This window comes from Antedon mediterranea, chromosome 8 (genome assembly GCF_964355755.1).
Source record: "Antedon mediterranea chromosome 8, ecAntMedi1.1, whole genome shotgun sequence".
NCBI lineage: Eukaryota > Metazoa > Echinodermata > Crinoidea > Comatulida > Antedonidae > Antedon > Antedon mediterranea.
The window spans coordinates 5,002,807-5,015,936 of NC_092677.1; the positions used below are offsets into that span (position 1 = coordinate 5,002,807).

General features: G+C 34.1%; 1 protein-coding gene and 1 long non-coding RNA gene across 2 annotated transcripts in view; both read left to right on the forward strand.

The window, feature by feature from the left end:
* LOC140057178 (uncharacterized) overlaps window positions 1-13,130 on the forward strand; it is a 72,751-nt gene that overhangs the window by 37,637 nt on the left and 21,984 nt on the right. The window contains exons 12-13 of the mRNA XM_072102734.1: window positions 10,520-10,840; window positions 11,344-11,661. Coding sequence (XP_071958835.1) covers window positions 10,520-10,840; window positions 11,344-11,661 — 639 coding nt within the window. The remainder of the gene's footprint in view (window positions 1-10,519; window positions 10,841-11,343; window positions 11,662-13,130) is intronic.
* On the forward strand, window positions 3,784-5,516 carry LOC140057252 (uncharacterized). Its single transcript, XR_011846895.1, has 3 exons — window positions 3,784-3,796; window positions 4,523-4,617; window positions 5,475-5,516. It is a non-coding gene; the product is annotated as an uncharacterized lncRNA (long non-coding RNA).

Consider the following 13,130-nt stretch of genomic DNA (forward strand, 5'->3'; position numbering starts at 1 on the left):
TTTAGCAACCGAGAGTTGAGAAGTTCCATCTATAACATCAATAATGTTAATATTATAACTTAATCATAGTGTGCGCATAAACGTCATAGTTACGTTGGCGTACGACTATTAATGATACTTATTGGTATATATACGGGCCTTACCTTTTGACCGATAAAATAATCCTTTCCTCTAGAATCTTTACCGACCCACAAATTTAAAAGTTGCTTTGTTATTCCCAGCAAGACGCAGTGCATCCAGTCTATGGGAAATATGGTTGCCATATCAACGTACGGTAGGGCCATGAGTGCCGATGCACCTTTGATGCCTCTTACCTATTTGGAGTTCAAGCAAAATTAAATATTCGATATCGGTAAACTACTAATAGTATATATACACTTATGTCTATTACGGCTATATCGTTTACTAATGCAATGTAAAAAATAAAATAATTTGTGCATGTCTAGGCCTACCGCTTCTCCATTTATGGATGCTGTTCGAGCATCCTGTACAAATGATGCGTTCGTTCTAAGTTCTATCTCAGTCGTAAACGGGTAGAATCTGTGCAGAGGCGTGTCTGTCTGCCCTTCAGAGTAGCAAATGTTACACCCAGATTTGCCATTATATTGCTTCATATTCGAAACAATAGCTCTGGCGGGGAGGTCGACGCAAACAGCTAACAAGCGCCCCTTGATCAACCGTTTTCCATAATAGGTTGTAATCACAACACCTGTACAATCAAAATATTTTTATTACGATATATACAATACTTTTAACTAGCGTACGTATTTCGCAAACTTATACATTGCCCATTTTTAAGGTTCGTTCGTTAATCATAATTACGTACGCGCATCATATCCCAAATGGTCTTTCAAATATATAACAAAATATTCGTGCAAAATTACCATCATTCAAGCCCAGAAAACTCTCAATTAGTTTTGCTAAATACATTTGCATGTTCGGTTTTTCCTTTTGACAATATATACTGCACGGCAATAGATATTTCCGGGAAAATCTAGCAAGTAAGAAGTAATTGACAAAATTAAATAATATGAATTTTTAAACATAATAAGATATACTTAATGCATAATAATACGCTTTACCGTATACTAAATAATGAAAATTATTATTAATTAAAATAGCATGAATACCGTCCGTAGTGAAGCACGCATAGGAATATATAATTGTAACATAGATATGTATATGAAAAAATATTTATTGCACACATCTACCTGAGCTGGACTGGAAGTTCGTTTATAGCCACGTATACAGGCCACAGGGTTTTCCTTGATGAGGTAAATATTGACACACCATCTACGAAGAATTTAAATTTTTAAAAGTAAAACCGATAACATCGGTATTTTGAGGTTATGTGTTTAAAAACTATTATCAATAGTTAACAAATTATATCAGTACGTACCGGTATTCAGTGTGAAAGTTATGAATAATTCTTTGTTTGTGTTGATTGAACTTGGCACAATGCGATGGTATTCAGACCCGTCACATATGTCACTGATTGTATCGGTTTCGGTATCATTGTGGTGATGGTTGTTAGCTAAAACCATATCACAGAACGTTTTGTCTATGTATAAATAATAATAGTTTAAGAATACAAAAAAACAAAATCCAGCAAAACAATGCAAAATTAACAATAACAACAACCATGGAGGACGGTAGTAAAAAATGATAAATATTGACATTATTGGTAAAATAGGGATAGTTTAATACCTTTAAACAGTTTTTCTAGCTGATCGCATATATCAATACTGTGATATACTAGGCTGGTTCCTCCGCACCCACACACGCTGTTCTTACTCTCCAGCTCATCGTAGCATCTTTCACAATAAAAATGTGTATTTGGCTCTTTGAAGTCGGTATGTTGTTTAATCATTTTTTTGGTTTTGTAAAGGGATGTTACGATATTGCAGTTTGAAGGCAGAATTGTTGAAATAAGGAATAGAAGATCTGAATATGCTGCTTGAGTGAGTGAGTGTTTAATAACAAATAACAGGATAGATGTATAAAGGCTGATATAAGTATGCCCCGACCCTTCAAAAAGCCTGTTAAATAGTGTTGGATCTTCATGTGGTATGTAGGTACTTTCTTCATGGTCGGAAGTCTCATTAGCTGAAGATTCTGACTCAGTAGTACTAGTAATACTATCACTGCTAGTAATAGGCACACTGTGACACAGACTCGGAGTGGTGGTATCACTAGAAGTAGAAGAGATGTCAAGAGAAGAATCTGAATCATAAAAAATTTGAGTCCGTATTGTAGTAGATGCGGATGACATTTTTGCAATCTTTCGTGCAGCATATCGAGCCCTACGTGGATTGAAACCGTAGTGTCTTGAATGTCTTTTCCGTCGTTTCACTGGTGTACGGAGTCCGCCGTCACTACTGGGGAGTGAACTCTCTGTGGTATCGGACATTCCTAAATCAAAGTACAATCACAAAATTCCGACACTTGCATTAAAACAGATTATTTAATATACTTGTTGTATGAAGACTGAATTGTCTAAGAAATAAAGTATATTTTACACTACACTACATTTATTTATTTATGAAAAAACTGTGATTATTTATTTTTTTAATAGAAAGAATTGCTTTTAATAATATTGTATCGCCGATTATATTATACGATCATTATCGTCCTAGTGTTTTGCAGGCTAATAATAATATTATTATTATTATTATTAGTATTATTATTATTATTATTATTATTATTATAATAATATTGTATGGTTTATAATATATAAACGACATACATAGACTCGTAACTACGTAAGACTGGCCTAATAATATTAACTAATATTAATTTAGCCTATATATTAGATAGGCCTATAGTATTAATTAGGTCTATTTTTTTTCCACTCGTAGCCTATTAGGTCTAATTATTAATTGTTTGTTAGTAATACTTTGTAGGCATACACATATGCATATTTATTAATATTATTAAGGCCTACAGAACTACCACTGTGTTCGCCTATTACCTGTAATTAGCGGTGCGCGTTTACTGCATGCGCGCTTCAGTGACACGCACATACCTCATGTTATAACTTGAACTAATTTTTGTTTGATTTCATGTTTTACGATGTGATAAAAATACTGAAAAGGTGTACTTACTATTGTAATTGCTAACTGTTAAGTCGCTGAATATTGAAGTTTCGGTATAAAAATGTTTTTACTTTAAAAACGCCATCATATACGCTCATAACGTCAAAAGACTTGCCGTTTTTTTAATCAGTCAGGTTCTATTTTAACCTGTTGCATTAACACGTTAATGATTTGTTGTCAATAGGCCTATTGTTCCGCGGTTAATTACTATTGTTTTTGAACTTTTTACTACGTATTCAAAGATGTACAGAATGAAAAAGTGACGGTAAAATAGTTGCTCTTCACATTCTGTATAACATCGTAATGATTTTAAGAATTTTTCTTAGGTGTGGCCTATATTGCAACAAACTGCAAAACCTATAAAGTCATTTTACATTACATTTTAAATCAATATTTTGTTGCGCCGGCATCATCATCCGGGGAACAATTAATTAATATCTGATTAATTATAATTATTCCTCCGCAGTCGACGACTCGACAACCACCAGTAGTTTGAATTTCAACCGCCAATATTAATTAATTCAAAATGACTGGAAAAGTAATTCTAATCATTTGGTATAATGACGTCCCGGTTACGGGCAATGTTTTAAAACAAAAAGCAATAGTTGAACCGATATGTAATCATTATCAAGTTGGACAAAAGGTGACTGCAAAATGTCCCGGATTTGGGAAGCAGAGGGGAATCATTGGACGAATCGAAGGTAGGCCCTACGCCTCCCATCCGTTTTTTTTTTTACAAGAACTTGTAGGCCCCTTACCTTAGTTTAGGCCTATATTAGACCTCTAGCTAGGACTATGCTACATGCTGACAAACTAGCCTATTTAATATGCCTCACTTCATCACTATTGGCCTACATGAAAAACTGTATAAATTAAAAAATATATGTTTTTTTAAAACACTATCCATAAGGTGTAATATAAATTTTATTTTAATGTATGTGCAATATTTGTATACAGTACTATAAAAAGATTGTTTGTGTGCTGTCTTATATTTGACAACTTGTTCTAGGCCTAAGGCCTAGTAGGCCTATAATAAATATTATTAGGCCTATATTATTATAGGCCAAAATATGCATACAAGGGGCCTATTTTATTTTCAAATATAGGCTAGGCCTAGGCCTAAGCCTAGGCCTACCTATATTTTTAACTTATCCAAATGTAGCCACGGCCTACCTAATTAAAGGTTATTGAGGGGCCTATAGGCCTAGCCTAGCCTAGGCTATTTTATTTTTTTTAGGGGAGTGGATAAATTATTTGTCTGACTAGCCTAGGCCCAGGAAGAAAGAAAAGAAAAAAGAAAATCTAAAATTAGACATGTTTGGGTATGGTTGGTATATTAAGGCCTATATATAATACCACAGGCCTAGGCCTATAGGATAGCCTAGCCTATAGGCCTAGGGCTTATAGTTTAATGATTTTTAATTTAGATGAATCAATGAAGACCGAACTTGGAGAAATTTTGGCTGGCAAAGAATTTGGACGGCTTGTTCGTTCTGTGTTGGTAGAAGAAAGATGGAAGAAGGTACGTTTTGTACTTTAAATAGGGTCTGTCATTAAGCGCAGTTGTACTACTAATACTTCGTATTAACGACCTGTAAGATGCCTAGAATAATATAATACAAATTTAGTAGTATGATAGCGTCTCACTCATTGGTGAACACTTTGAAGCTCGTCATTGGCTGTAGCTCCACCCGCGTCATAATCTGATGCCTATATTTGCCGGTCCATTGGCGACAATAAAAATCATGTGACCTAATTTATCCAATACTAAGCTATGTATACAAAGTCAACGCCTATCTTCAAAAAATAAAAATAAATAAATTAAAAATAAAATGACAAAACAATAAGGGGGTTAGTCATGTATCACCATTAACATCCTTATCATAATTATAATAATTATGTGTATGAGTCATGTCACGTTTATTATTAACGTAATGTGGGGTTTTTTTTCAGACCGGCGAAAAGACTAGGCCTACTAGCAGCGCGACGGCGGAGTTCAATGACCTCGAGGTAATCGGTGATTGCAAAATAATAGGCACCTACATTCAACACTCCCAATACTACTCTTGAATGTTATTAATGTTTCGTGTAGGCAAAAAAAAAAAATAAATGACAATCAACCATTTAAGAGGTACTAACATACACAAGAAATAGTTTATTAACATTATGAGTTGGCTGGCCGCCCTAAGCTTGCCTAACTGGCTGTCTGTGCACGTACGCTTCATTTTATAGTAGGCCTATCCTACTTTCGGTCAGAACATTATTATAGAAAATAGGCCAAATTGCCAATGAAATAACGTATTATTATTACATATGTAGCATAATTAATTTATGATTCACATAATTGGATTAAATCCGTAGTGCTAATTGATTTTATAGAGTGGTGAACAGTATGAGGAACGGATATCCGTTGATGAAGAGGTTAGCAGGCCTGTATTTAACTTTATATTGCCATTCAGTACTCCCTCATAATCATAACAGAATTATTTTATAAAAAAAAATATAAATTTGAGATGTTTCAGACAATATATAAAACAACCTCGGTAAATTATGATAACAATAGTAAACAGTACTATTTAGTTATTTATAGGCCTATATGTATATGTTTCAGGCATCCGAGAAAAAGAAACAAGAGAGAAAGCGAAAGCAAATTTTAGAAGAGGTTAGACGAAGGAAAAATGCACGAATGACCCTTTCCTTGTTGAAAGAGGTAATAAAAACAGAAGTACAGTATAGACAATAGACAAATGGTAACTGTACTGTACTGTACATTTTTTGGAGATGGATGCCTATCATAAATGGTTCCATTCATACATTCACTCTATTTACCCCATTGTACTTCATTAATAATATGTTGCTATTCTTCGTTTTTCAGAGCCCCCCAGTAAATCAATTGGACTTCCCCATTGTGGAGAAGGTATGGTACCATAAACAGTATCCATTCTCTATATATACCCCATTTACAAATTAATTAAATTCCATTATACTTCATTAATAATATGTTACTATTCTTCGTTTCAGAGCCCCCCAGTAAAGCAATTGGACTTCCCCATTGTGGATAAGGTATGCCTATCATTGCCTTGTATTTTCATAGAAATGAATAAATGCTACCATAAACAGTATCCATTCTCTATATTTACCCCATTTACACTTATTAAATTCCATTATACTTCATTAATAATATGTTACTATTCTTCGTTTCAGAGCCCCCCAGTAAAGCAATTGGACTTCCCCATTGTGAATAAGGTATGCCTATCATTGCCTTGTATTTCATAGAAATGAATAAATGCTAGCATAAACAGTATCCATTCTCTATATTTACCCCATTTACACTTATTAAATTCCATTATACTTCATTAATAATATGTTACTATTCTTCGTTTCAGAGCCCTCCAGTAAAGCAATTGGACTTCCCCATTGTGGATAAGGTATGCCTATCATTGCCTTGTATTTTGAGTACATACAATGTTAATTTTCAGATTAGATAAAAAATATACAAAAAGACCATCATTATCATCATTAAACGGTATACTTATATTCACGTTACTTCTTCGTTTCAGAGCTCATTTGAAATTCGAATTTTAGAGAAGGTATTAGTACTATTATTATTGTTATTATTATAATTATTATTATTATCATCGTTATCATTATATGTATTATATATATATATATATAAATTTCTTTTTATTCATCCGCCGAAGCTGGAGCATATTGAATTGATGCAAATAAAAATGAATAGTAAAATCGATGGATTAATGAAATGTAAGAATTGCATTCGAGCAGCGTACAAGGTATGTTTCTGTATATCAATACACACTAACGAAATATAAATAACACTAAACTAAAATAACACAGCTATCATTAACGACTAATGGAATAAAAATCAACCACTAACATGATGGTTCTTATTTTAAAGATCACAAAACTTTCTATCTTTAATGAATATACACGTTATTTTTGTGTAATGCTAGGAAATGAAAACGCCAATTGCAACCGTTCGCAAACCTGACAACCAAGACAACACCGAAGCCTTAGGTAGGATTTCTAAAATATATAAGAGTGTGATTTTTCTCCATTGTCATTCATTATTTGCCTAAAATCTATACAGCGACAGAACTATAAAACACCTGTTCACACTTTAATGTATACACACTTATTTTGGTTTAATTAGATCATTTGTATTGAAATCAATGGCGGAAAAAATGAGTTAGCATGACATAATTATTATTTATAATATACCTATATTACTATAAATGTGTTTATTTTATTCTAAACAAACGATGCAGTTCTGTGATTTAAAATTATTTGGTTTCTGAAATAAATGTATTAGCCAATGATCATCATCACCACTCAACCACCTAACTTAATCTAATGAAAGTATTTGTTATTTTACAGAATCCTCAATGACCGAAGATTCTCCCATGGATGAGGAAAACGGTGATGGTAAGACAATTTTATCGATTAACCCATTGAACCATAATTTAATTATCCAATGTAATCAATTAGAATCGATTCGAAAACCTTTTACCAATTGGTTTGCAAATAGAAATAATTCACGTTTGTGATCACTTACTGTTTGTTGATGTCACTGTACTGAAAAACAAACAAATTAACTGGGTAAACCCAGGACAGGCAATGCATCGATATATTATCTTAATATTATATTTGTATGCATATTTGTTGACTATTACCATGCATTATCATGTAATTATTAAATTTTATATAGAGCCTATAGGATGCATTGACTGTTTCGATCCTTATGTTATGTGTTAGGAGGTAACTGTTGGTTCGGATCTCCTGTATAATATTATGAAAGAACATGCAAATATATACAGGAATGCTTACGTTGCATTCATCAGCTGGGTAACCAATAGCCTAATACCTCAACAAATAATTTTTGAAATAACAATTAATTCATCAGCTCGATTGCAGTACGCAAATCAAACAATAAAAACATGTTAGTGTAAAATGTCTGTTAATTATCTCATGTTCCGTTGCAGTCTGTCTCGTACTGCCGTTAAAAAGAGACTTCAAATTTGTGTAAACAATGTTAACAATACAATAAAAAACAACTTAATAAATAATAGAACAGCGATAACGATATAACTGCAATTGTAACGACTGCATTAACTATTAGCATTAATTTCTTTTGACAGGTATGGCATACTTGGGTGACGCCAAATGGGGAGTGCGTGTCAACGCTCACAGATTAAAAAGCTGTGAACGCTTCAGCACCACAGTGGAGAAGCTGGCACTCTCTCTCCTTGAAATGGTGGTCACCCGGGATGAATGTGCAGAAATAACAGTATACGGCCATGGCAAGAACAAGCAGCCATTGGCCGAAAACAAAAGAAAGGCATTGAGAAGTGAGGACTGAGATTTAACTAACTTTTTAAATATAACTATAGGTTGTATAATTTATGAAATAAAAACAATTGAGCTGAACAAAACACAATTTTAAGTGTGACGAAACAATATGTTTACCAACTCCCTTTTCTACAAAACATATAAAATAGTACAGTGAAATTTATCAGACCTTAGTTTTGTTTCTTTTATTAAGTTAAGTAGATTGTATCTAATTAAAAACATTGTTTTAAATCAATTTTTATTTTAATTTTCAGGTCATATCTTCGCTTGTTTTAATATCGAGGAATCAAAAAAACAAAATGTATGGGAGGAAATTGTTAAGAAACTGAATGATAAGATCCGAGCAATAAGAAACAACAAATACAAAATCAATTAAATGAAATTAATAAAACAATGAAACATGCAAAACAATGAAATGAATTAATAATTAAATCGTTGAAGTTAAATTGATTTGACTTACTTGTTTTTTTTTCTTAAGTCAGGATTATGTTACCTCTATGCTGTACCGTTTCCGTACGAGAGAAAATCTGTTATCCTGCCGCTGACAACGCGATAGAATTTTAAACAAGTGATCTGTTAATCGACCAGGATCAATCGGGTTACAGTTGGACACATTCGTCCGACAGAAACCATCGAAATCCCACCATCCACCACCACCATTTCGATCGGGCAGCCGGAATTTTAGGCGACTAATAACCCCGATTTCAGCCGAGAATCACAATATTATTAATTATATTGTGATATCAAGTTATTTTTATAATTTCGGGATTTTGACCGGATCCCGCGTAATAATGATCTCCGCCGAATAACCGGATCCCGCCAGCAATTCCTCCCAATCCCGATCGGGATTTCGGCCGGGATCCCGCCGGGAAAGCTTACCACCGGGATCCCATCGGGAATCCCGACCAATAATCCCGATCCCGATCGGGATATCCCTATCAAAATTTCGATTGGGATTTCATTCCAACAATACCGATCGGGAACGGGATTTCAGCCGGGATCCCGTCGGGAATTTTCCCAATAATCCCGATCGGGATTTCGACCGGGATCCCACCGGGAATCCCGATCAATAATCCCGATCCCGATCGGGATCCCGATCAAAATTTCGATTGGGATTTCATTTCAACAATCCCGATCGGGAACGGGATTTCGGCCGGGATCCCGTCGGGAATTTTCCCAATAATCCCGAACGGGATTTCGACCGGGATCCCACCGGGAATCCCGACCAATAATCCCGATCCCGATCGGGATCCCGATCAAAATTTCGATTGGGATTTCCTTCCAATAATCCCGATCAGGAACGGGATTTCGGCCGGGATCCCGTCGGGAATTTTCCCAATAATCCCGATCGAAATCGGGATTTCGGCCGGGATCCCGATCGGGAATCCCGACCAATAATCCCGACGGGATCCCGACCGGGATCCCGTCGGGATCCCGGTCGGGATCCCGCCGATTTTTTTTGTGGGGACGCGCTAGATAGTATGATATTTTAACTACATTTTTTACATGTTTGGTTGGATGTAATGGAAATAAAAAATAGTTGATCTGATGGAATGATATGTAAATAAACAAATACTCAAAAGAATTATGTTTACAGTTCAATTATTTTCAGAATAATAATACATAAAAATGTGTTTACCAATGGACAAATAATCGCGTCAATGACATGGCCTGCATGGTAACGTACGCGGAGTTGAATCGTAAAAAGTTTACATGCGCCCTCTGTAGTATGTGAAACGATCTATTTTTAGAAGTTTAAGTAGAGATCATCACGCGTCACCACCTCTCACGATGCTCTTTGATCGGCCGCCATAACTTAACATCGCGCTCATTGTGATAAATTTCTGTTTTTATTTTTGGGGTTAGTGTAGCCTACTCTGTGCATACTAATATACACACAAATATGTCACACGAATAAAATATTGAACCTCTAAAAAAAGGGCACCCTTAAAATTTAGGGGGGGGGGTCCGGACCCGTGGACCCCCCTCTGGATCCGCCCCAGTCTTGTATAAAAACATATTAACATTGCTTTTGTTTTGAAAAATTGTCTTTATAGATTCTAATGTTACTGCTTATGATGGTCAGAAGGATTTTAAGTTAGTCTACCTACCAAATCTGGTCAATTCTGCTAAAATATCCAATATTGCATGGTATAAGCAGTTTAAAGATGGAGCACAAGCGCTGCTGACATCATTGCAGTCACCTGATCCAACAACATGCTATGAATGTGGATTTGTGGATAAGAAGAGGAGCAAGGTGTACCTTAAGATCGGTGTTGTTGAATTTAAAGATGCAGGAAAATACATATGTGAAGTCCAAGTGACAGGAGTACAGGAAGTATATGATTGTCCTGGAATGTTGACACTGATAGTTAAAGGTAATAATCTATATTAAATCATCCTTGAAACATTTATTTAGTCTGGTTTAAAGTGGGTAAACAACATGATTAAAGAAGGACTTGTAATTTTCATGGCAGGGTGCAAATACTTATCTCCATAATTGCCTGGGCAACGGCCTTTATTTCTTGAAATACACTACTAAAAAAAGGACCCGAATTATGAAATTTAAGGCACACCACCCTAGTCAAAATTTACCATGTCAATTTCAGGCTCCAGATTAAAGTTTCAAGTTTTTTTATTTCTATGATTTTTATTTTTAAGAGCGGTTGACTACAAATATCAACTAGTATTTCATAGCCATTTTAATGTCACAATAGTTATATTTCAACCAAACCTCTTTCACTGTGCAAATTTTAAAGAAAATCTATTTTTTTTACTTGGCCACCTAAAGGTTGATATTTATAGACAACTTCCTCTTAAATTTTTTTGACAGTTTTTGAATTGTCTTTCTTTGTCTAGTTGTTTTGTTTTTATTATATAGATGTTGTCGAAATGAAGATTGAGGATGTTCATACATATAAGCAAGGAATTGCTGTTACATTGTTTTTAAACCTAACATTGTTTGATAATGCTGCTAAAATATCCAGCATAGAGTGGTATAAGCATTTTGGAGATAAACCAGACATCCTGCTGACATCACGTCTAAAGAGACGCTATCAATGTGGATTTATTGATAACAACACTGGATATTTTGAAATTAAAAAGGTGAATTATGGAGATGCAGGAATATACATATGTAAAGTGAAAGTTCATGGAAGAGAGAAAACATATGAATGTTATGGAAAGTTAACAGTTGAAGGTAATAAGCCATTTATGAACCTTTTTATTTCATTTATATTATACTTTGTTTCCGAGTCTCAATTAACTAGCTTAATAAGAAAACAGTTATCATACTGATTGAGTGTCAACATGTTAATAATGTATTTAAATAAACTTCATTACAAATGATATTTTCATTTGCTTTTTAATTTATTTGGCTAATAAAAATGTTTATGGTATGACAGACAACTTTTTCAGGGGAAAAAATATAAAAAAAATGTTTACTTAAAATAAGTACTCAACAGAACATGTTATCATCAGTGATTTTAAAATGAAATATAAACATGGACAAGTGGATATCTCATTAACAAGATGTATGTTGTGATTTGCAATGGAAAATAGTAAACATAACTTATTATTATATATTTTATGTTATTATATAAATTATTATTATTTGTACATTTATTCCTTTTCCACAACTAGAAATTAAACAGTTTAAACATTTAAGTTTTAATGAACTGGGGTTGAGATGAAAAATAGTTTTATGATATTTAATAAATGTCTATTTCAAGATTTGAAAGATGTTTATTGTATCAGTGAAGTGAGTGAGTGGCCAATAAGCGGTTAAGACAGTGGAACCGTCATACCCTGCCATATTAACATCCGTAAAGGTTCGAGCCTCGCTCCATTGTTCTAGTGGTAGAACGAGTCCTCTTGGATAAGGGAAATTAACCGTAGGTCCTGTGTACACATCTGGCTCATGTGCACTTTAAAGAACCTAGTACATCTTTCGAGACGAGTAGGGGGTTACCCCGGTGTACTAGTACACACAGTCACTGTCATACACACAGACATATCATAACTGATCCCTTGATTGTCAGCATACGCTGTTTACAGTAGGTTCACCCTCTATAAATAAGGTGAAGCAAAAAATTAATTAAATAGCAGCCAGAAAGAGTCAAAAGTGCACATATTTTTGGTCTTGATTACTTTGAGATTCTCAAGTGATTCTGGTGATGCACTTTCCGGACAGAGGTCAATGACCATTTTTTAACGCAATCAATTATATCAATTTATATGAAACAAGCATCTTGCTTTGCCACTTCCATATTGAGTCTGATTCTTTAATTTTAATCACACTCTAATTAGTTGTGCCTAATTAACATCATTTACTGCATACTTTTCCACTTACACACATTTGTATTTGATTTATGTGATCACTGTGGTGTTTCAATGTATGAAAATTGTAAGTTGAACTCATTAGACAGAAATTTTATTTCTTTTTATTTTAGAAGATTTAATTTGTTTATTGATGTATTTTATTGAAAAACAACCTTATAGAAAATTATACTTTAAATTTGTTTATTGTTAGCTCAAAAATCTGAATTGGATCAAATGACTAGAAAAAAGTTACCATGTAAGACTTCTTAAAAGTAATAGTATAAGGTGCAGCTGGGCAAACTGGATGTTCCTGGATTTCATATATCTGAATGTCTCTAGTCATGCAAG